Here is a 24,822-nt window from a genome sequence, read left to right as displayed (position 1 = left end):
TTCTTCTCCTTCTCTCCTCTTGTTGTGCAGCCACCAAGAGAGAACACAAAAGAGAGCACACCTCTCTTATCCCAAAAAACGGAACCCTCTTTTTCTCAAAAACGGAACCCTAGAGAAAGACGTAAGAGGGATTGAGAGAGAGAGGGGGCACATCGCGTGCCCTCCTTTTCTTCCGCCCGTCACTTAAGTGACGGGCTGGATCGGGTCCACTTGAGGCTGGACCCGACCCAACAAGCTCCCCCTCCAGCCTCAAGTGAAGGAACATTCCTGCAAAAAGAACAAAATTAATATATTGCCTTAAAAGCAGTCATTCCAACTAAGTCTCTACACATATCATGTTTCTCTTTAGATAGAGACTTCGTCATCATATCTGCAGGGTTATCATTTGTATGGATCTTATCAAGAACAAGCTGCTTCGACTCTAGAACATCACGTATCCAATGATACCTTACGTCTATATGCTTTGACCTTGCATGAAAAGTAGAATTCTTTCCAAGGTGAATAGCACTCTGACTGTCACAGTAAAGCACATACTCGTCTTGACTGAACTGAAGTTCCTGCATGAACCTCTTCATCCATAAGAGCTCCTTGCTCGCCTCTGTAGCTGCAATAAACTCTGCTTCAGTAGTAGATAATGCTACACATTTCTGAAGTCTGGATTGCCAAGAAACTGATGTCAATAAAAAACCAGATGTAGATCTTCTCCCATCAATGTCTCCTGCCATGTCTGAATCTGTATAGCCAACAAGAATAGGTTTTTCTGCCCCAAAACAAAGTGAAAAACTACTAGTCCCACGAAGGTATCTCAAAATCTATTTAACTGCTTCCCAGTGTTTTTTTCCTGGATTTGAGACAAACCGACTAACAACTCCAACTGAATGAGCAATATCAGGTCTAGTACAAACCATAGCATACATCATACTACCTGTGACTGAGGCATAGGGAATCTTCTCCATATCTTCCTTTTCTGAATCTGTCCTTGGACTCTACTTGGTGCTCAACTTGAAATGCGCTGCAAGAGGGGTGCTAACAGGCTTTGCCTTGTCCATGTGAAATCTTTGAAGTACCTTCTCAATGTACTTCTCTTGAGATAGCCATAGCTTCTTCGACTTCCTATCTCGTGTGATCTTCATACCTAAAATCTGACTAGCAGGTCCCAAGTCTTTCATAGCAAAAGACTTGCTCAACTCCTTTTTCAAGCTTGAAATTCTCGAGATATTATTGCCAACAATAAGCATGTCATCAACATAAATAAACAAAATGACAAAATCATTACCTGAGAATTTCTTCACAAAGACACAGTGATCTGAAGTAGTCTTGGTGTAGCCATACTCCCCCATAAATGACTCGAACTTCTTGTACCACTGCCTAGGTGCCTGCTTCAGACCATACAAGCTTTTCTTTGATCTGCAAACATGATTTTCTTTACCTTTCACAAGAAAACCTTCTGGCTGCATCATGTAAATTTCTTCATCAAGATCACCATGAAGAAAAGCTGTCTTCACATCCATCTGCTCGATCTCCAAATCAAGACTGACTGCCAAACTAAGAACAACTCTGATAGATGACATCTTGACCACCGGTGAGAATATCTCGTCGAAGTCAACTCCTTTCCTCTGATTGAACCCCTTCACAACCAACCTAGCTTTGTATCTTGGGTTTAAAGAGTTTTCATCATGCTTCACTCTAAAAACCCATTTGTTTCTCAATGCCCTCTTGCCTTGGGGCAACTCCACAAGCTCGAAGGTGTGGTTGTCGTAAAGTGACTGCATCTCATCTTTCATGGCTTCCATCCACTTTTCCTTGTGCACATCATGCACAGCTTCTTCATAGCATTCAGGCTCACCACTGTCAGTCAACAAAATATAGTCATGTGCGGGATATCTAGTTGAGGGACGCCGCTCCCTCGTGGATCTTCGCTGTCGATCTACATCTGAGGAAGAACCCTCCAAATTATGATCGTCACCTTCGTCATCTGAATTAGGAATATATGACACGTCTATTTGTCATTCTCTATCATGTATCTGCCCAACATCATCATCTGGCACTGCTCTTGAAGTATTCTGCAAGGGAATAGGATCCACATCAACTGGCAAATAGCTGCTATGAGAAGAATTCTTTACTGCTTTCTGAATATCCTCAATATTCTGATCTTCAGCAAATACAACATCCCTGCTTCTGACAAGCTTCTTTTCAACTGGATCATACAATCTATAACCAAATTCATCATGGCCATAACCCAAAAACACGCACTCCCTACTTTTTGATTCCAACTTCGATCTCTCATCCTTTGGTATATGCACAAATGCCCTGCATCCAAATACACGTAAGTGCTCATAGGATACATCTTTCTCATACCAAACTCTGTTAGGAACATCACCATCCAAAGGAACATGTGGAGACAAGTTAATCACATAAGCAGCAGTATGTAAAGCTTCACACCAAAAAGAATCAGATAACTTAGCTTCAGATAGGAGACATCTAACTCTCTCCATGAGTGTCCTGTTCATCCTTTCTGCCACGCCATTCAATGGAGGAGTCTTAGGTGGAGTCTTCTGGTGCCTGATGCAATGAGATCTGCAATACTCATCAAATGGACCAATATACTCTCCCCCATTATCGCTGCAAACACACTTCTGCTTCTTTCCAGACTGCCTTTCAACCAATGCATGAAAGTCCTTGAAAACACCAAGGACTTGGTCTTTCCTCTTCAAAGAATAGACCCAAACTTTTCTGAAAAAATCATCAATAAACGTGACAAAATAAAGTGCACCACCATGTGAACTTACTTTCATAGGACCGCATACATCTGTATGAACCAGCTCAAGTGCTTCTGACTTTTTGGAAGGTGGATGACTCTTGAAAGAGACCCGCGTCTGCTTCCCTGCAAAACAATGACTGCATTTATCAAGTTTATCCTTCTTTACATCTTGTAGAAGATTCTTCTTGATCAAGAATTGTAGTCCCTTGTCACTCATATGTCCCAGCCTCCTGTGCCACAACTCTATAGATTTCTCATCCTGTGTCACATGTACCATGTCTCTGGAAATCGATGCCTGCATGGTATAAAGATTATTGTTGCATCTCTTGCCTCGAGCAATAATCAAGGAACCTCTAGTAAGCTTCCACTGGCCATCACCAAAAGTGTTGTGATACCCTTCTTCATCGAGCCTTCCTGCAGAGATAAGGTTCAGATGCATGTCAGGTGCATGTCTCACATCTGTCAGCTTCAATAGAGCTCCATTCGCATTCTTTAAAATGACGTCGCCTTTGCCTACAACGTGAGACAAAGAACCATTACCCATTCTTAAAGTACCAAAATCACCAGAAATATATGAAGAGAAAAAATCCTTATGGGAAGTAACATGAAGAGCTGAACCACTATCAACAAGCCAACAAGTATCATCACTGGCAACATTGACCATGTTAGTATCATAAACAACAAACATTTCATGTTGTGCAGCAGCTGCGACATTGTCATCTCGGTCATTTTTCTTCTCCTGTTTTTCCCCAATTTTGTTCTCCTTTTTCAGCTGAAAGCAGTACTTCTTTATGTGTCCTTTCTTTCCACAATGATGGCATTCCAAATTCTTATATCTCGATTTGGACTTGCTTCTGCTTTTATCTCTGCCCCGGTCACTCTTGAATTTACTCCTCCCCCTGTTCTCTGTGAAAAGAACCTCTGTCTGAGAAGAGCAAGCCTGAGATTTTCTTCTCATCTCCTCATTGAGAATACCTGACTTAACAGTCTCTAAAGAAACAACCCCATTAGGTGCAGAGTTAGTAAGCGAGACTCTAAATGTCTCCCACGAATCAGGCAAAGTAGCAAGCAATAATAATCCCAAAATCTCATCTTCAAATTTAACGCCCATACTGGATAACTGACTAATGACCCCCTGAAAATCATTTAGAAAATCTGACACTGAACTGCCCTCCCTGAATCTCAAATTCATCAATCTTTTCAGAAGAAATAATTTACTACTTCCTGTCTTGGAGGCATAAAGATTTTCTAATTTTGCCCACAAACTACATGCATGATTTTCATCTTGAATAGGGTTATAAACATTTTCATCCACAAATTGTCGAACGAAACCACAAACTTGTTCATGTTCAAATTCTCATTCTTCGTCAGACTTAGAATCGAGCTTTTCTTTGGCAAAAACTGGGAGGTGCATAGCCTTCACATATAAGAGATCTTTCATCTTATTTTTCTATAGACTATAATTAGTCCCATTTAGACTAATCATACGGCTAGTACCAAAATCAATTTTGTTATCCACCATGTTGGCTCTGATACCACTTTGTTGGGATAAAATGCGGATAAACACGAATCTACTAAAAAAGATTCAACAACGAAGTATAGCCCAAACCGATCGTGCAAGAAGCAACAAACCAACGACCAAACAATCACAAATGCACGAGAAGATTTTTACGTGGAAAACCCCTCTAAATAATGAGGGTAAAAACCACGGGGTACTACGACCCAAAACTCAATCCACTATAATCAATGATATAAGTTGTCCCACGAGGGGCTACACAAAGCCAACCCTCCAACAATAATCTCACTAAAGCTATATGAGAAAACAAGGGAAAAATATCACCGATTGAATGCCCAAAACGTGGATTGGGAGGAGATGCGTTTCGCCTCCTCGTTGGAATTGAATCTTGCTCAAGCCAAGCTCGCAACCTTCTCTTCCTCTTCTCCTTCTCTCCTCTCTTCTTCTCCTTCTCTCCTCTTGTTGTGCAGCCACCAAGAGAGAACACAAAAGAGAGCACACCTCTCTTATCCCAAAAAACGGAACCCTCTTTTTCTCAAAAACGGAACCCTAGAGAAAGACGTAAGAGGGATTGAGAGAGAGAGGGGGCACATCGCGTGCCCTCCTTTTCTTCCGCCCGTCACTTAAGTGACGGGCTGGATCGGGTTCACTTGAGGCTGGACCCGACCCAACAGTTCTATGGTAGAGGATGAAGCACTGAAGAATGGAGATGAGGCAAAATAATTCCATAAAAACTTGCACTGTTCGTTGAGCTACACAAGCGAGGAGGACATCCCAGTACTGGTCAGCTGTATGTCTTATTACAGTGCATTAGAATACTCTAGGCCTTACAAACTCTGGCCACTAAATAAGAAGTTCCCACTTGCTATTGGGTCAGTGAGGATGAAAGAGATGCTTGTGTGACCCCTCCTCAAAAGCTGCAGCTTCCCTCATTAGATGTAAGGGCAATGTGCCCCCCTGTTAGGGAACAAAGCACTTATGGCCAACCATCAATATCTTCTAGTGATTACCTAAACAAGCCGACCAAGTCATGAGCCACTGTTCTAACCTAAAACCAAGTTCAGCAAATCCGATCTAAAACGGCCAATTCAAACCAATTTTAACAAAAAATCGTCTTAAATGCTTAACCCGTATTATTTCGGAGTTCAATCAGATTTTGAAAAGTTCATAGAAACTAGTAGCTTTGCTGGACACCAGCTATTAATTGGGCCAATATCATTGAACTTACGGATAGAGTAGTGACAATGACATGCACTGAATTCTATTCCTTCTGCGAAGCACAGGCTTGTTGAAGGTTCAGCTTCTGCCATTAAAGTAGGTCGCTGGACCAGCAGATTTCTTGGCTACCACCTTTATATTGGACCATTTCTTTTATTGATTGGATAAATGAATGGCAGCGGCATGCCCTAATTTCTTTTCTTCTGCCAACAATAAAACTCAATTGCATGCTATGGTAGTGGCGGCATGATAAAGCTCTTTGGTTCTGTCGGTGGCCCAATCAAAATTGACATTTTGATTTTCTCAAGAAATGATCCTTTTTTTGAAAGTTCGACTGGAGATTCTTGTCTACACAAAATGCATCCAGAAACGGCTAAAGTAAGAATGACTAGTTGGTAGTTCTCTAGGTTCTGGATGAAAGCCCTGATCACAAAATAAACTATTTTTCACATACATAAACACTTTTGTTACTATGTGTGCCCATGATCTTTTGTCACTGTACATGTAATCGCGTTTCTCAATATGTGTGATGATGCCGCCCGGCTGAGCGGAGAGGCATTTTCGAGGAAATGGGTACGACTTTGAAAGTGTTTTAGGAATCAAAGCTGGTTATATGTATATCTCTCAGGTGCAAAAAAATTTATGTGCCAATATGGTTAATGACAAAAAAATAAATGAACTTTTGCTACAAAGGACGTTTTTTGTTAATTACAAAAACATCCCCTTCTTTTAGTACCCACGTCAGCTGCACAGGCATAAGGGTGTACACAACATTTAAGAAGAATAAGTCAATATATATAGTGTCCCCCAAGGGCTCAAATACACCAATATTATATCAATTAAAATTTATTAATTTCGTAAATATTTTAAAGATCAGAATGAGCCAACATGCATATTGACCAATATGCATTAATGTTGCATTATCGTTCTCCGGGTTTCCGATCGATGGAAGATGAACAGTAAAATGATGCTTCAACAGAAAGGAGGCTCCGTTGATTGAATGTCGGGGCATGTCTATCGCCAAATGCCGATCACGATGTGGTAAAGGCGTGTGCGCCTAATTAATTATTTAGGTACCTTTAAATGTTTAAAAATATTGATGAAATAGATAGCAAGATCCTTGAACTCTTACTCAATTGCATGCTATAAAAATCAAAATAACAATTTTGATTGGGCCACCGACAGAACTAAAGAGCTTCTCTACTGAGAGTTGAAAATTGAATTGAAATCTGCCGGATGGCCAAATTTAAAAGTGTTGCAGAGAAGACCATAAATTGTTGTTAGAACTAGCACACATAATCGGTTTACAGTAAATCGTCGCTAATATCCCCCTATGGGTTTTTTGCCATCCGGAAACATGTAGACGCCGGGATATTTTAATTATCTTGTGAGAAAATAATGACGGCTTCCTCCAATTTGGGAATATTGAAGCAACCATTTCCTTTTATCGATTACATACAGTAGTGACAAAGCCATGGGTGATATCGACAATATGAACGGAAAAGTCAAGAAACATGTAGGCAATAAACAAATGAACTGAATGTGATTCACCTCCATTGATTCGATCAACGAAAATTTGTATGAACTGGCATAATCTAATCAGAATTATCTGTCACCAATAGCGCATTAATGTCGATCTGCCCTCTTCGTCATAGACCTTCATCTGGATCAAAGTTCAAATGCATTGAAGTTTGAGCTTCTACCTTTGAAACAGGGTATCCTGGTAATTGGGACTTGCTCGACCTTCCCTCTTTAAGCATATCTAGTTGATTGTGCTATCGCTGTTTCTAGGGCAGCTGTGTAGCGACCAAAGATGTCTACGTATACGGGTTTGGACTGTTTCACTCTATCAATTGCAAAAGGTAATTAGCGCATGTGATCAAAGAGTTTTTCCCCTTAGATTTTCATGTTGTTGGAAAGATAATGCCACAAATTGAACAAGCACAACCAGATTACCAAAGGAAATACATGTAGCCGCTCAACTGTTGATCTTTCTGTTGTAGCATAACCTTGCAATGTTTCAAAATCTTTTTCTGATTGGCTTAAAAGGACATCCCGACATCAAAGGTATCTTCTAATACGGATCCTCCTCCCTCTTTCTATCTATCTATTGGCCTATCTTTTAAGAACAGACTACAAGGATTTTTGAAATCGAATGCTCATTGCTTTTTCTTAATGAAAATATTTTCCAAGTTATGATTTGGAATAGCTTCATGACCACGACCGGTTAATGTCTAAGCAGGTGGCAAGATAGACACTGTGTCCAAGTTGAAGGTAATCTCAACACTGACTATGGTATCCGAACTTACTTTGATGTTGTTTCCGTAATGTTTGAAGATTTATGAAAACTGTGTAATATCTGAAGTGAATCCTCGTCAGTTTTGAGATATATAAAAGATTAAGGATTTGGAAAATAGAAAAGATTGGGAACAGTTACGTTTCAATATTACCCTCTGTCAGTACCTGATTACTTTCTAATTGTTTTAGCTGGCATTTTTTGCTTTTTCAGTTCACACAAAAGCCCTTATTTGAAAAGTTCCGGAAAAGTATGGTCATTTGTAGGAAAATCATGACAGGTGCTCATTTTCTGCAACTGTGTTTCAAATCTAGGCCCTACAATGGAAATTACCATGTTATCCAACAAACTAACTGCAGAATTCTCATCTACTCTTATATGCACCATTCAGTTGGTCGGCAGATTAAGTTAGATTGTTTTTTCATGTTCTTTTAATTGTTTTCTAGGTTTTTGTTCGATTCCTCAGGTGTCATACTTTAAGTGGCTGATTGAGATAAGGAACATTGTGTAACTGCTCTGCAAATCTGCTTCAAATATTGAAACAGATTTATGAAACACCTTTTCAAGTGGTTCATGAATCAACTCAATATTAGGGATAGATTCATAGAATAATTACCACTAAAAAACTGGTCTGAAGAGAGTAATATGATGCAAATATCAGTGGCATTGGACCAAGATTTCTGTGTTGAACACATGCACTCAATGACACGGTAGGACGACAAAAATTTTAGACCAAGGCAGCTACTCGGTCACTATCTATGCCCCAGTATCAGCAGATTCGAGGCCTATATATATATATATATATATATATATATATATATATATATATATATATATATATATATATATATATATTACCTGTGCATATTTAATTAACATACAATTTTAAAAAGCGATGTTGTTTATCAAAAATCTGCGACAAGGTTTCGCCGACATCAGAAATATTAGGTTAGCTAAAACTATCAAAATGTCAATAGCTAATGAAATGCCTAGCTAGTTAGGTCAACAAGGAAATTAAAGAAAAAGGTTATAGCAAATAAAATAAACAATTTGAAATCCAACTATCCGATGGCAATATCATGTAAGTTAAAGTGGACGACATCAAGATTCCAAAACGTACCCAACTCCTAGCATCATCTTGTAGCTAAAAGAGTGATAATGAACCATAACAAACTAGTCATTACGACATAAATTTTTTAATGGACAGGATGTATTGGCTAATACGTGTCCTCCCATATTATGAACGTATTTCTTATTTTTTATTTTTGAAATTAAATTTAGGATAAAGTATAATTAGAAACCAAAATACCTAATTCATAGAACTGCACAAGCCCTAGTTCGTTTCCGTGACATACACGATGTCTATTGGCCTATCTTTTAAGAACAGATGACAAAAGATTTTTGAAATCGAATGCTCATTTTTTTTAATGAAAATATTTTCCAAGTTTTGATTTGGAGTAGCTTCATGACCACGATCGGTTAATATCTAGGCAGGTGGCAAGAGAAACAGTGTGTCTAAGTAGAAGGCTGTCTCAACACTCACTATGGTATCTGAACTTACTTTCATGCCGTTTCCGTAATGTTTGAATATTTATGAAAACTGTGTAATATCTGAAGTGAATCCGCGTCAGTTTTAGGATATATAGAAGATTAAAGATTTGGAAAATAGAAAAAATTGGGAACAATTATGTTTCAATATTACCCCCTGTCAGTACTAGATTACTTTCTTATTGTTTTAGCTGGCAATTTTTGCTTTTTAATTCACACAAAATTCATCCCAAGCCCTTGTTTGACAAGTTTGGGAAAAGTGTGGTCATTTGTAGGGAATGCATGACAGGTGTTCCTTTTCTGCAATTATATTTCAAATGTAGGCCATACAATGAAAATTTCCATGTTATCCTACAAACTAACTGCAGAATTCTCATCTACTCTTATATACACTGTTCAGTTGCTCCGCAGATTAAATTAGATTATTTTTTCATGTTCTGTTAGATGATTTTTTGGTTTTCGTTCGATTCCTCAGGTATACTTTAAAGGGCTGTTTGGAATAAGCAACATCGTGTGGCTGTTTGGTAAATCTGTCTAAAATATTAGAGCAGATTTATGGAATACTTTTACAAATGATTTAAGAATATTATGGACAGATTCATAGAATAATTACCCAATATTTCTGCTGTCAAACTACCCCCAACAAAACTTGTCTGAAAAACTACCCCCAACAAAACTCGTCTGAAGAGAGTAATATGATGGAACATGTAACTAGCATTGAACCAAGATTTCCTGTGTTGAATACATGCACTCAACGACACTGTATGATGATAAAAATTTAAGACCAAGGCAGCTACTCGGTCACTGTCACTGCCCCAGTATCAGCAGATTCAGGTTTGCAAGACATATATATATATATATATATACATATATATATATATATATATATATATACTTATCGCGGTTCTTAAACCCAGCTTGATACGTACGAGACTTTCCAAATTCCAAGTACAACTTTCAATGTTTCTTGTAGGGGTGGGCGTCGGGCCGGGACGCCGCCGGGCCGGGGTGGGCGTCGGGCCGGTCCGGCCCGGGCCCGATAGGCCGGCCCGGTCCGGTTCGGCCCGTTTAAGTTTAAAATATATATATATTTTTTAATTTTTTTTGTTTTAATAATATATATTTATTATTAATAAATATATTTTATATTTTAAAATATTATTTTATTGTTAAAAATGTTTTTTATTTTTCAGCGGGCCGGGCCGGGCCGGGCCTGGGCCGAGACCCGGGCTATCGGGCCAGGCCTGGACCGGGCTGCCCGGCCCAACGGGCCGGCCTTTACCAGGCCGCGCCCCAGCCCGGCCCCGGATGCCCACCCCTAGTTTCCTGCAGTACTCTGTTGGAATTTTACAGATCCAAGACCTGTACTCGAGCTCCAGGTCCACTAAAGCAAGAGAACATGGCAGCACAACCTGGTGTCCAGCTAGGTGTCAATAGCTAACAGGCCAAGTTTGAACTGGCTGTTTTGCTAATTAATTAAAGTTCAAATTTGCTGAACTCGATTCATTTAACCTTGGCTTGACTCGAGTATCACTAGGTTCGATTAAGTTAACAAGCTTTTTTTGAAGCTTAATTGTTCAAGTGAACTTCAAACAAACTCGACAAGTCAGGCCCAAGTCAACTTACAAGGAAGAGTTTACCGAATTGAGTTCTAGTTCAAGGTTTTAAGACTCGTGCCAAGCTCGTGCTGGCCCAGTTCAAGCTCCACTCGGCTCATGTCCAGGCATAGGTTCAGCCCACTTACTTGATGGCTATAAATGAAATGAAACAATGCTTTAGTAATTTTATGGATACAAGATGGGATCAGTATAAATAACATTAGCAATTGATAAGTTGGCAAATTGGAGCAACTGGATGACTGAAAAGACACGTGCAATTGACATGATAGGTCTAGCCAGTATGTCAAATATATCAATCGCATATTCAATGGCTCATTGAGTTGACAGACAAACCGAAAGGGCGTCATGCTGCAATAATATATTCCATAAATAGTGTTAAAGGACATCAGCGTCTACAACTGGTAGAAGTGTTTCCTAGGAAGCAAATGATATATGAAAAGCAAACAATGAAAGACTTGCCGAGGCTTTACATTAAATTTTTCAGATTCTGAATTGTCACGTGCTTGTGGCTGTAGACAGAAACAGCTTAATTAATCAATATTTGTGTAGGATAGCAGAATAAATTAATCGATTTCGGTGGCAGCGGAATAAATTAATCGACTTGCTTAAACCTCAACTAGATACTCTACCAAACTAATTAGCCAATTTGAACAAAGGTGACAAGTTAATTACAATTGAGTTGGTAGCACAACCTTATTTCTTTGTCTTCCACGGGATATATACAATCTTCATCATAAGTCTCCGCTGATCACCCAATTTAATTTTCCGTTTTTTTTTTTTCAGATCTTGACTGCACACTCCGATGGGTGAGTGTCCTAAACACATATGAAAGTGAATACCATTATTAAAACTAATTCTTAGTTGCACAGTAAAATTTGCTTAGGCAGGTTTGAAAAACTTTCACCTGTCCATCCGTTAAATTTTTATTTAACTGAAATGAACATTTAATAAGTAACCCACTTGTGTTTCAATGAACACAAATGCAAATTATTTCAAGTTTCAGGCAATAATGTATAGGAAAGAGTTCTTGATTTGATTATATTCAATTTAGGTCATTCCACTGCCAGTCTGTCACCTTGCTTGTCACGCCTTCCATTTTTTCTACTAAAAGATGGTGAGAGAGTCCAAGTACGATATTTGCTGGGGACTACATAGATAGGAAAAATTTTACTCCTACCTTGTCTCCCACGACGGAGACTGCCCAATATAATTTAAAATGTTCTCATCCTTAATATCCAAGGAGTTATTAAAATATATCGTTAAGATATACAGGGCTCTGCTCGTTCATTATGTCGTTTTAAGTTAGTCCTTTTTAGGTTAAAATGCACCACAGGAACTTGACATGGGGATGCAACCAATCGATCTGGAACGAGGCTTGAAACGCTTAAATAAAATCATTTCTTGTTCCAATGCATTTCAGAGATCCAAAAACACGTGCAGGATATTGATTCAATAAATTTGAATCTGCTCAACTCTTCTTTAGCTGATGTGTAATTTGTACAACTTGTTATGGAAGTTGGCTTAAAGCTGGCAAATTTGGAGAGTTAATTTAAGATTCCCTGCTTAGCTTGTTTGTGTCTGCAGTCATTCTTCTATTATTTCTATTACCGTAATTATTATATTGTTGACTTGATTATTCACGGGATGGCTTCTGCTTTGAGCTTTAGCTCCGGGTAAAAAGAATAAAAGATGAAGCAATGTCCTAAAAATCAATCGTGCAATATCATCTATACCAAATCAGAGGAAGCAGATCTGTAGGTTCATGCAGGTGATGACAGAGAGCGAGCATCGTGGATGTTGTTGGTCCATGATCATGATTTCCATCTACCTTCTTCCTTGAACCTCCAGTTATTGATAAGCAATTATAGGTCCTCAATATTCTTATTGATCTCCTGCCTTTTGTCGACTGGCAATGGAGTAGCGTGGTTTGCCAATTGCCGTAGCGAATTAATTAAGTCCGCCTCCTATTTGCTGATGCAATTCCATTGCATTAATCGAGCTTGAATTTGCAACTTTTAGCTCTAACTTCGTAGTTCGTACTGTTAACTGGGGATGATTAATTCTGGAACGGCGGATCCTTTTGTTTCCTGAGGAGGTGAGTTAGCAGGGAGAGAGGAAGCGGAAAGAGGAGATCTCAGGTAAGCGGGGAGCCTGAAGGGTAGGAAGAAATGAGTTCAGAGTGGAAAGCGACGGTCGTTTTGATGGTGGTGGCGGTGGTGGCGATGGCTGCAGCCAGTGGAGGAGTCAGTGATGAACAGCAGGTGCAGGACTGTATTACGATGCTGGTCCCCAATCTGCAGGGCTGCCTTGAGGCCCTTCAGGACCCCACAAGGAAGCCGTCGACCGATTGCTGCAAGGGCGTGAGCGAGGTCGTGAGGAACCAGATGAAGTGCTTGTGCGTCCTCTACAACTCGCCCTCCACCGTCAGTTCCTACGGCCTCAACCTGACCCGGCTTTGGGAGATCCCGGGCATCTGCAAAGTCCCCGCTGACGTCTCCCTTTGTAAAACCAGTATCCTGTCGACAGCCCTGTTCTTTTCCTTACTTTCTTCGATTTTATTTTTCTCGGTTACGGTGACTTTCCTGCAGAAGATGAAGAAAGAAGCTGCTTCTCGAGGCAGTTTTAGGGAGTCGCGCAGTCCGAAGTCATGAAACAGCTACTCAGCGCCACTGGCATCTTGTTACTAGGCTCTACTTTCTTTTTTTTTGTTTTAAAAAAAAAAAATTACTCTCTGCTGTCCAGTTCTTGTTCCAGTTTTTCGTGGGATCTTGCAATGCTGAATTTAATTTCTCTCCCTGAAACCAATGGTCGTCATGTTCTTCTTTCAGGCAGCGTATCCCCACCTTCCTCCCCTAGGCCGTCCACAGCATTGTCTCCCCCTTCTCCTGCATCATCCACCTTGGCGGCTGCAACTTCAGCACCCCCATCAAATTCAAGCCCTACTCCGTTAAATGGTGCATCCTCTATTCCACCAAACGGCGCATCCAACACTATTATATTGGTCTCTCTCTCTCTCTCTGTCTCTCATGAAAAAAAATTATATTTGCAGAGCAGGGGAAAAGTGCAAACGGAAAGCTTGTGTTTAAACGAATAGTCATCTCTTCCTTGATTGTGATTCTTGCTACTTGTGTGATTTGCGGCTTATACTGCTGGAAGAGAGGGTTTTGTTCCTTTCGGAGAAAGAAGTTGAAGCCAGGCGGATTTCCGTGGAAGGAAGAAGAGGAGGCCCTAAAACATCAAGGTTGGAAGAAGAGGAGGCCCTAAATTACATGTTTTGCTTACACATTTAGAGTTTGATCGTTTTATTTCAAACATATTTTTGGGTCTTTCCATTACATTGAATTGACAGATTGCTAAATGAAGTTTGGATCAACAGGCTTGATGAACCCACAACATAAACACTCCATGAATTTCAAGCAACTACATCTCCCTGTTAAACCATAATACACTAGTCGGCTTTGGGATTCACAATTTTTTTATAATAAAATTGGTCTATAATTGCATGTGCACTGCGAATTTAGACATTATTTTTTCAAACATGTATATTTGAATAATTCGGCCTCAATTGTGAGGTCAAAATTTTGAAAGACAAACTACCTTCAAAGGTAATGGGGTAGAAGCTGGCGGACCTGAGAACAGAAACCTTCCATCTACTACCAATTTTAGTACTTTGTTGACTTTGTTAAGTTGTTCGTTTCAGCTTTTAAGAGAGCAGATGCGATGGATGGAACGCTTGACCTCGCTACCGTCAGATCTGCCACCGAGGATTTTGCACTGAGAAATAAGCTTGGCGAGGGAGGATTCGGTGTAGTTTACAGGGTATTCAGTCTTTTCCTCTGTTGCAAAAATACGGCATATACTGAAGCATCAATTGAAGAATTGAGAGTGCTGCTGTTGAAACTGAGTTACCATATCTGCATCCTTAATTAACACTCATTAGTCAGGGCCAACTCCCAGATGATCGAGAAATAGCTGTGAAGAGATTATCACGGAATACAGGGAAAGGTTCAAAGCAGTTTATCAATGAGGTACAGGCACTCGCTACTCTTCAGCACAGAAATCTTGTCCGTCTTTTGGGAGGCCTTTTGGAAGGTGAAGAAAAGATACTCGTCTATGAGTATGCAGCCAACGGCAGTCTCGATAATTTTCTGTTCGGTGAGCTTGTTTCACTTTTGCCTTGTTATTCTTATCCTAATTAAATAAGGGAGATTTTTATGTTTCACTGGTGGGATAAGAGATTTTGTGAGAAGGGAGTCCACGTAGGGGCGGACCCTGAAAATTCTAGCCAGAGGTACCAGATATAAAATTTAAAATTTAAGAGGCACTAAAATGTAAGTAAAAAAAATTACTCAAAAATGTCAATATAAAATTAAGAAAACTTTTGGGATCCGTGTAGGCTGTAGCCCACAACTCCCTCCGCCCGGGAGTGCATGTTGAAGCCTGGGTTCTTGTTTTTCATGGCCAGAGAAGAGCTCCAATGAAGGTGCTCTGCGATTGGCTGTGTACTGTTTTGAGAAAGGCTCTGGTACTGGTAGGAGGGCACATTCCACCTACCCCTGTGACGTAGCTTGTCTTAGACCCAGATAAAAACAATGTCATGCATGGGTGGGGTCTACATATATACTTTGTTTAATACAACACTAATTTAATAAGGAAAATCAATTAATATATATATATATATATATGTGTGTGTGTGTGTGTATGTATAGCAAACTGAAATATGCTACAAACTGTAGCGAATGAATTTTTGTTGCATAATGCTCCATTTGTGAATGTTATTAGTGTTTAAGTGTTGCAAAATATAAATATACTCATTCAACCATAGATGTTGATTATATATATATATATGTGTGTGTGTACTTAATTGTGACTTATTTGGTTAACATTACTAGCTAGAAAGAATAAGCGCAGGTCATTACTTTTAACTTTGTTTTACTTTGAAAGGAGAGGAAATAATGCGCATGCAATTGGACTGGGCAGCACGGTCTACGCTCATAAATGGCATAGCTAGGGGGCTTTTATATCTTCATGAAGATTCTTTGCTGAGAATTGTCCACAGGGATCTAAAAGCAAGCAATATCTTATTAGATAAATACATGATTCCCAAGATCTCAGACTTTGGTAATGCAAAGATATTTGACACAGACCAAACACAAGTAGACACTTTGCAGATCATGGGGACTCGGTAAGTTGGTTGTTGCTTGCTTGTTGTACTTCCAAAAGATTGCCTTTGCAAAAAATGCAAATACTTAAGTGCTTATGCATCAATTTAACCGCCATTTAATGCATGGCTTTCTCAAAGTTGATTATTTCAGTGGCATTAACAGTTAGCTAGCAAGAATTCCTCGAATAGATTAGCTAAGGCCCAGGCCATTGGTTGCTACTAAACTGTCTTCATGATTTAGCTACTTGTAAATCTGGATGTTACCCACTTTGTTTCAATTAGTTCCAACAAAAATATGGGTTATCATGTGAAGACCTGGCCTGATATATAGCAAGCATATTAGGTACCAACTTGCCCATTAATTTGCTTCATATTGACACCAAAAAGAGCTATGGACAATATCAGAAGGTAATAGTAATGTTAAATTACATATATCCACAAATTTTTGTTTAGAACTGATTGAAAGTTTATTCCAAAGTCATTACCACATTAAGGGGGTGTTAAATGAGGCCGGAATTGTGGAATCCCAGAATTAAAATACACTTTTTTGATGAAATGGAAATTATATTATCAAACAAAGAATTTTGATACCAGAATTATAGGCTTATTCTTAAATCAAAATTCTGCAATTGTGATTCTATCATAAGGGTGGAATTATAATTATAAAATTTTTGAATTTTTCCATCTCATTAGGACATATGTTGTGATGGTTTAATTCTGTCAATTCTAAAATTTTAATTCATGTTTTATCAAATTCCTTATTTTCAATTTTGGAATCAAAATTCTAAACTATCAAATACATAGGGAAACTAGCATTAGAATTTTCATTCCAATTTCAGTTTGTGATGAAATTTTGTTTCGAAAATTTTAATTCTTAAACAAAATTCAAGGCCATCAAACGCCGCCTAAAAAGTCTTGTTATTTACAACCTTCCAATGGCTATATTGGATGGCCTATGACATATTTTACGGTCGGGTCTGCTTTAATGAAGATCTGAAATCATATCAACCTTTTCTGTCGGACACGATAGAAAGAAAAAGAAGGATATAAGAAGGGATAAAAGCAGATGGAAAACCTTCAGCCTCCACCCAAGGGTTTCTCCTCAAGAATGAAGAAAGAAAAGACGGGGCAACAGATCCTGTCTCTCGTCCTTCTACCAATTATGCATTTACTACAAAGCGAACTTGAGCATGGTACTAACAAGTAAGCAACACCGTCGATATCTATGCATTCTAGTCTGTTTTAGCTTTAATAGTTTTTCTTTTTCAAATTTTCATTTTTTTCTATAGCGGATATATGGCACCAGAATATCTTCTTGAAGGAAAGGTATCGGTCAAGATAGATGTTTTCAGCTTTGGTGTTTTGCTGCTGGAGATCATAAGTGAAAGAAGGAGGTTCTCCTCAAGTCAAGGAGAAACAGACGAAGGTCTACTAAATTATGTGAGCGTTTAACGCTGTTGAGTAAATTTTGTGTCTTACTGGTATTATTGTTTAAATAGCACCATATTTTAAAGGCAACTTGTTTCTAATTAAACCATTCTCAAGGAAAGAGCACGTTCATTACGATGAATATAAATGTACTCTGTTGGACTGCTTCCAGACCTAATAGACACCCTCCGCCATATTGATCGGTCTAGGTGTTATCACAGCTTTACAGAGTAAATAACAAAAAAAAATATGTTATTATGGTGTAGGTATGGAAACTTTGGGGGGAGAACAACGCACAGCAAGTTGTGGATCAAATACTGGTAGGAACATATGAGGAAAATGAGGTATTAAGATGCATCCATATTGGCCTGCTATGTATCCAATAAGATGCATCAAGCAGGCCCAGAATGTCCAAGGTTGTTGGGATGCTTGAAAACAGCTCCTTGATCCTTCCATCCATTATGAACCCTGCTCCTCCTACCTGAAAAAAGCAGAAACATTCCTTTGGGACAGCAAACGAGCTCAACTAGGTCAGGGATTAGTTCAGAGTTCGGTTCGTCTGCCTAGCGAAGCTTTGAACGATTCATGAGAGGAGGAAGTTGAGATGGGCATCTCTTCCGTGCCTTTCAAAATACGGCTCCTTCTTCTGGTGCATTCATCTCTGACCTCCCTTTCTTTTCTTTTTTTGTTTTTTCGCAGTCGTGTTCTTTGTTTATAATGGTTCTCAGTGGAATGTGGGATGTCTCCATGTATACATAAGTTGTTATTCAATATTGTGTAGTACAATGTCTAAGCTTATAGTCTGATGAAGAGATCAATACTGTATACCTTCTTAGTCTGGGTAGGACAAACCGTCCACTTGCTCGTTTGGATCCATTCAAGTTAATCTAATGTTAACATGTTCCAACAGATTTTACCACCATGAAGATGGATGGTCCTCAAGCAAGTGCACACTGCATATTTATTTATACATTATTCTGTATATGAACTTTGATTATTTTCTTTATTTGAAGCACAAAAAAGGTTGGGAAGCTCATGAGGTAGAGTTAACATACAATTTGTATATGGCCGCGGGGCAAGGGGCGAATCAATGTTGACACTAGGACCTGACGGCAGCCAAATACCGCGCGGGAAATGAGCATTAACATGGAAATTACTTTTAATTTTACCTTGCCAAATTTGTGTATATTTAAGCTAGAATACTGTGACTTGTTTCTGATATTGGTCAAAACCCCATAAATTAGGCTTACGTATAGGAAAAATGGAAGATTTTACGGGTCATGTGAGGTTAACATCAAACAAGATAAATAATTAGTGATAATTCATATTTCTTTTGAAATGTTTAGACATGTCATGCCTTCAAGGTGGTAAGTCTCAGGGAAAATATCTATAGCTATTCATAGACATATTACGTCTGCAAATCTTAATTGACTTGGTGTTGGCTAATAGCCAGTTCCATTGTGAAGTTCAATATATTATTTAATGTTCTAATTATTTATTCTTCAAGTCTTCTATCTTTTGTAATAGAATATAATGTGTTGTCTGTCTGTAAGATTTTTCTAATAGCAGTAGTTCGTTTGCCCTATTGGTAATTAACATATAATAATTATAATATGTAATAGTCAGATGCAAAATATGTAATAGCATGGACAATCGTACACAGATAATAGTTAGAAAAAACAAAAGATGATCAGCGGGCTATTTTCCTTTTACTAATCAGTCACTAAAAAGCTGCGGTATTTGCTGGATGGAAGTCGTATATGGTATGTCAATAGTCCTGAACTGAGTAACTAGGTGGCTATCATAGGAGTGGTCACACTTTCATCTATGTTGCATGGTCACTTCAAAAAAATATGCAGAGTCAGAATCTGGCCGTGTCCAACATTGGCAATGACACTTGAAACTCTATTTTTTAACTATGACAGTGTCCAAATGACATATTTTATCCCTCTCTCTCTCTTTTTTTCCTTCTTTCACTTTCATTTTTCGTTTCTGCCCTCATTTTCACGCCTCTCTCTCAAGCTCCCTATCATTCTTTGAGAAGGATGAAAAAAACCTATTGTCATTTTAAAACGGTGGACATGGGGTTAATGTTCTCTCTGTCTCTTATTATGTACTCTTATTCTTCTTTATAAAGATGACATTTAGAAAGATGCCAGGGATGTCACCGACTCAGTTTGGCGGATCCCAACTCTACCCCCAACAAATTTCCATTTTAGTTCTAAAAAACTAGGAATCCAAACAACTGACCATTTAATAATATCTTTTAAAAATCCTCTAAGAATTTTCACAATTTTAAATACAAGGCTAAACCTCGTTACAAGAGACCTATCGTTCTTTGAAAAAATTGATGATTCATCTTTTAAAAGTTATTTTTCTAAAAAGACTTTGTTTATTAAATTAAATTTCTATTTAAAATAATAAACCTATTAAATACTTGATTAATTAATTATATAGCAGATTATAAATTAGCGTTATATATTATATATATATATATAATTTTTTAAGGTTTGCTTTATCTGATAACGTCCACATCTATGTTCACGTCGACGCAGCATAGACTGTCATTAACGAAGAAGTTAGATGACTGGAGAAAAGCTATTCACTAGGTTGCAGACCTGGCTACTGCTGATGACTGGAGAAAAGCTATTCGTTATTTCTGCAAAAAAAGTTATGGCATCTCTATAATAACAAATACTCTAAGGATATCAAAAAAAGGAACAATGCGCATGCTCCATCATTTTTATTTGCGCCCTTTGTTGGGGCCTTTGATTACTTTGATCTACTCTAAGCTTGTGATATAGCTAGACCTAATTCCGAACCAGTTAATGCAAGAACTATAAATAAAGGACCAAGGACCGGTTAAGGACCAAGATCTTTTATGAAATATAAGCTATTATTCATTCGTAACATAGTCCAAGCGGATCCACTTAAAATCTTTACTCAACTATCGCCGGCCATCATATGAGCACCATAACCCGGATTTGAAATTTATATGACGGATAGAATTGACTCAGCAGCGAAGATAGAATTGACTACGAAGTAAAAAGTAGTCAAGGCTTCTGTTGGGCACACATTCTTAGACCAGAACATTCTTAGACCAGAATCTTTTTGTTTCCTTCAAGGCAGCAAGCACCCAAGAAGCTGAAGCACAACATATTGAATTTTGAGATACGAAAATTACTTTTTTATTTGATTTCGAGGACGCTCCTTCTAATTATAAAATCAAATATCAGCAATGTTAAAAAATTCACATCTCGGCCATTGCATGCTCCAAATTCACTTCATTTAGTACCTCGATGCCCCCTAAAGCATGCTGGCCAAGATGTGGCCAAGAACATTGAGAGCAATAACAGCCAAACATGCCATTGACAAGCAAATGATAGAAGAGGTAACGTCTAGCAACGTGAAGCAGTTAGCATAGGAAGTAAAAGAGTAGGACGATCACTACACATTTGGTCAACAAAAAAAAAAAAACTAAGAATCAACTGAATCGAATCAGAATCAGAACCATCAAAAATTAAATTTATATATTAGTGAGAGGAAAAAAAAAATGAAAATGTTGAACAGCAAAAAGGAGATCTCCCAAAACGTCATGTCGTTCCAAATAAAAAAAGAGTCCAATTTGTACCAAAATGACGTAAAAGAGCGAAATATTGTTTCCGTTGCTGCATCACGATCATGGAGTGTGCACGCACTCAACTGTAAACCGCATGTAAAATGATATGTTCTTGTGGCCTTCATCAGATTTTGGCCAATGGAAAGGCTATTAGATGAGTTTTCCTTGGCCAAAACGAAAAAATAAATAAATGAAGAAATAAATTTAGCAACTGGCCACCTGCCCTTGTCAAGAATAAATTTAACAATTGGGAAAAAATATTCAAAGAAATACTTTGTGGATTGACAGCTTTCCTGTCTGCTACCTTCCAGCCAGATTCAGTTGCGTGCACAGACAAATGAGGGTGGAGGTATTTTTAATTTGTTTTTATAAAAATAGACATTTTAAACATTTTTACTTTTCACAATCCGTTTTTATTCCCTTAAAAAAAAAAATTATTATTTTTATGGGAGTAGTTTGATCATTGCCACTCCTGTGGACCAATTTTTCGCGCTTGCACATTCCCCATTGCACTCCTTTGCACATAACCAGTTTTGCCTTCCAACTAGACAGCTTCTTTTATGTAAACCAATTGTACAACTTTCACTCGTGCCTCAACTTTTACTTCCCACACAAACAAACAACAAAACTTTTAGACGGAGGACACTGAATGCCAAACCAGGCAATGACATGCTACCTTATTGCAATGCTAAGTGGAAAAGGTTCTTGAAACACTGCTAGATTGCACAACCACTCAACGGTTCATCTTCTCGCGTCCTACTGTTAGAGAATAACATTCTGACAAAGTACAATCTAGCTAGCAACGTTTCAAGAAAATAATCGTCATTTTCTTTAAAATATGTAAGAAACATGTATTTTAACCTAAGGAGGCAAGTGATAATCTCTCTATTTAAAGGTGAAATACCCACTCATCACAACTATATACCGATTGCAACTGAACTCTGATAGAGGTGGCATTAACCTTTTTCCAGTCGATGGAGAATTATAGCACTCCAAATCACCATAATTGAAACCTAATAACCAGCAAGATTATAACTCCTTATAAGGAAACCGACTTCCCAACCACCATAAGAATTCAACATAACAAAATTTTAGATGGAGGACACTGAATGCCAAAGCAGGCAATGACATGTGACCAAGTATTGCACTTAAACCGACTTTTAAACAACACACAAAGATTTCAAGTGTCGTTGGCGAATCTGTTCATTCTCTGTAAATCAGACGAGGAATATACACCGCACTTATTCATTCAATGTAGTTACTCAATGAAACTATGGAAGTGGTTGGGCCGAAAATTTAAGAAAGAAATCCAAATGCCCCCAGATCTGAAAGAGGCTTCCATTAAATGGAAGACTGCAAGCTTTAAAAGAGGATGGCTCGCGGCAGTTTGGCAGTCTATTCCCCAAGGTTGTGGGGATGGTCTGGAAATTGAGGAACCAGGCCTTTTATGGTGAGACAGTTCCGCCGCCGCCCGGCGATGGTGAGTGGATTTATATCGAATGATATCCAAGGCCACTCACAATCTAAATGACACGAGGAAGTCGGTCTTTGGTATTCATATCAAGCAAGTCATCGGTTTGGTGCCTACTCTCAAGGGACGCACTGTCTTCCTATCTATCAGTCCTATTAGCTGGAGGAGTCGTGCGCGCAGGCAGCTAAACACCCTTCGGTGCTGCTTCTTAGACCTCTTTGTTATTCTGCCGCAGAAACTTGTTCTGATTAACGAGAGATTACTGGGCGATGATTATTGCAATATTTCACTCCTTACATCGTTTTACATTAGATTTCTCCTTTTAAGCTGGCATTTGATTCCATGGCTAATTGAAGAGTGCCATCCGTTCAATTTTAACTAATCTTTTAATTCGTTATTTTAATAATTTTTATATGTTTTCCATTTACTTTTGCAAAATGATCTTCTGAATATTTTTAACCCATTCGCAACGACCTGTTCAGCCTTGCCGATTCAAAAACTGATTTTTATAATTCAACTGGATTTTATTGTGACATATTATCTAGTTGTCTTGCAATCGCATATGCTTATTTATATGTAACCATGTGCCGCTTAAAAGAATGAGAACTTCTAAAATAGTGTCCATTAACCAAAAATTTCTGCCTCCGCCAGTGCATCCTTGGATACACAGACATAACCAAAGCTCCCCTCCATCTAGCGAAGACTTCTTCCCACTGTCCCTAACAGGCGGAAATAGATATGGTTTACTCTGTCATGGGGCAAAGGTTGTTGAAGGTTGGCTTCACCCTCCTCCTCCTGTTCTTCCTTGTCGACCGTGCAATAAGCAGCAATGACTACATCAACAGCCGCTGCAACGCCGCTGTGAATTACACGGCAGGAAGCAAGTTTGAAGCGAACATGCGCAGGGTCTTCTTCACCTTGACAAACCTTGCTCCTCCCATTGGTTTTGGCTTTGCCACCTGGGGCCAAGGATTGGACAGAGTGTATGGCCTGGTTCAGTGCAGGGGCGACATTGATCAGGAAGACTGCAAGGCTTGCATCCACAATTCCACTCAAGCAGTCGTCGACACATACTGTCCCAGCGCAGTCGATGCCATCATATGGTATGAAAATTGCCAGCTCCGCTACTCCAACACCAAATTCTTTGCTCGCCTCAATGTTGAGGATTCTGGTTTTTGGTATTGGGTTGCTGACAAAGTGATTGACCCTAAAGTCTTCAACGAGAAATTGGGGAGTCTGCTGAAGAATCTCACCTATCTAGCAACAATAGACCTTTCAAGGCTCATGTTTGTGACGGGATACATCCCTTATAGCGATCTACAGACGATATACGTGCTAGTGCAGTGCACCTGGGACACCAGCCTTGCCGATTGCAAGCTGTGCTTGGATAACACCACCTCCCTAATCCAAACTACTTGCAAGAATGCACACGGCTGTGAAATTGTCACTGGAAGTTGCCGTGTGAGGTATGATACCCAGCTCTTTTATGCTGGCACCCCAACTGTAAGCCTGTCTCCTCCGTCCAATTCGCCATCCCCATCAAATTCAAGCCCAAGCCCATCTCCTCCATTCGACTCACCCCCTCCGGAACCTCCAAGTCCTTCATCAAATGGGTCATTTAACACTACGTCAGGCTAGTCCCTCTTCCTCTTGTTTTTGCTTCAGTTTTTTGTTTGTGCATGTTTCTTGCTCGTGGTTTCTTTTGTTATTTTTCTCTTTTGCTGCATTTACCTTTCTTTTTTATTACTTGTTGTTTGGTTAAAGCCTTCTCTCTCTCTCTCTCTCTTTCTCTAGCTAACTGCAAGAATTTCTCCATGCAGACAAACTGAGCTACTCAAGCGCAACATCTGTGTCTATGATCACCGTCATCACTCTTGCCTTGGTGTCGACATATTGGCTGCTAATGATGCCGTCGTAGTTACAAATAGCTAGGGCAGATCATGTTCGGTTTCTATGTGCAGACTGCGAAAGTAAACTCTTCGTTTTTCTCATATGTGTTCTGCGAGTGCATTTGTTTGTTCTTCTTGTTTGTTGTTGTGGACAGCACTGTGACGGACTCCAGTTGTTCACGATTGCTTCTCACCAGAACCTCCTCTTCCTCCAATGTTATGGTTTTGTCACATTTCATTTCAGTTGGTGAAATAAATTCCTGCAAGCGTTGGTTTAGCTATATGATTATTGC

The 24,822-nt window shown here is 39.0% G+C and overlaps 2 protein-coding genes across 2 annotated transcripts; both read left to right on the top strand.

Annotated features, from left to right (window-relative positions):
• The first annotated feature begins 12,711 nt into the window (after nt 1-12,711).
• On the top strand, nt 12,712-18,315 carry LOC116263638 (cysteine-rich receptor-like protein kinase 10). Its single transcript, XM_050080610.1, has 9 exons — nt 12,712-13,469; nt 13,787-13,912; nt 14,008-14,199; nt 14,659-14,777; nt 14,903-15,113; nt 15,903-16,143; nt 17,153-17,325; nt 17,412-17,562; nt 17,817-18,315. The coding sequence occupies exons 1-7, from the start codon at nt 13,127-13,129 to the stop codon at nt 17,232-17,234; spliced, it is 1,314 nt and encodes a 437-aa protein (XP_049936567.1). The 5' UTR covers nt 12,712-13,126; the 3' UTR covers nt 17,235-17,325; nt 17,412-17,562; nt 17,817-18,315.
• Nucleotides 18,316-23,393: 5,078 nt separating this feature from the next.
• LOC116263637 (cysteine-rich repeat secretory protein 38-like) lies at nt 23,394-24,278 on the top strand. Its single transcript, XM_031643369.1, has one exon. The coding sequence runs from the start codon at nt 23,394-23,396 to the stop codon at nt 24,276-24,278; it is 885 nt and encodes a 294-aa protein (XP_031499229.1).
• Nucleotides 24,279-24,822: the final 544 nt, after the last annotated feature.

Source organism: Nymphaea colorata, chromosome 11 (assembly GCF_008831285.2).
Source record: "Nymphaea colorata isolate Beijing-Zhang1983 chromosome 11, ASM883128v2, whole genome shotgun sequence".
In the NCBI taxonomy this organism is placed as follows: domain Eukaryota; kingdom Viridiplantae; phylum Streptophyta; class Magnoliopsida; order Nymphaeales; family Nymphaeaceae; genus Nymphaea; species Nymphaea colorata.
The sequence above is the reverse complement of the archived record's forward strand: the minus strand, read 5'-3'. Positions and strand labels throughout refer to the sequence as shown.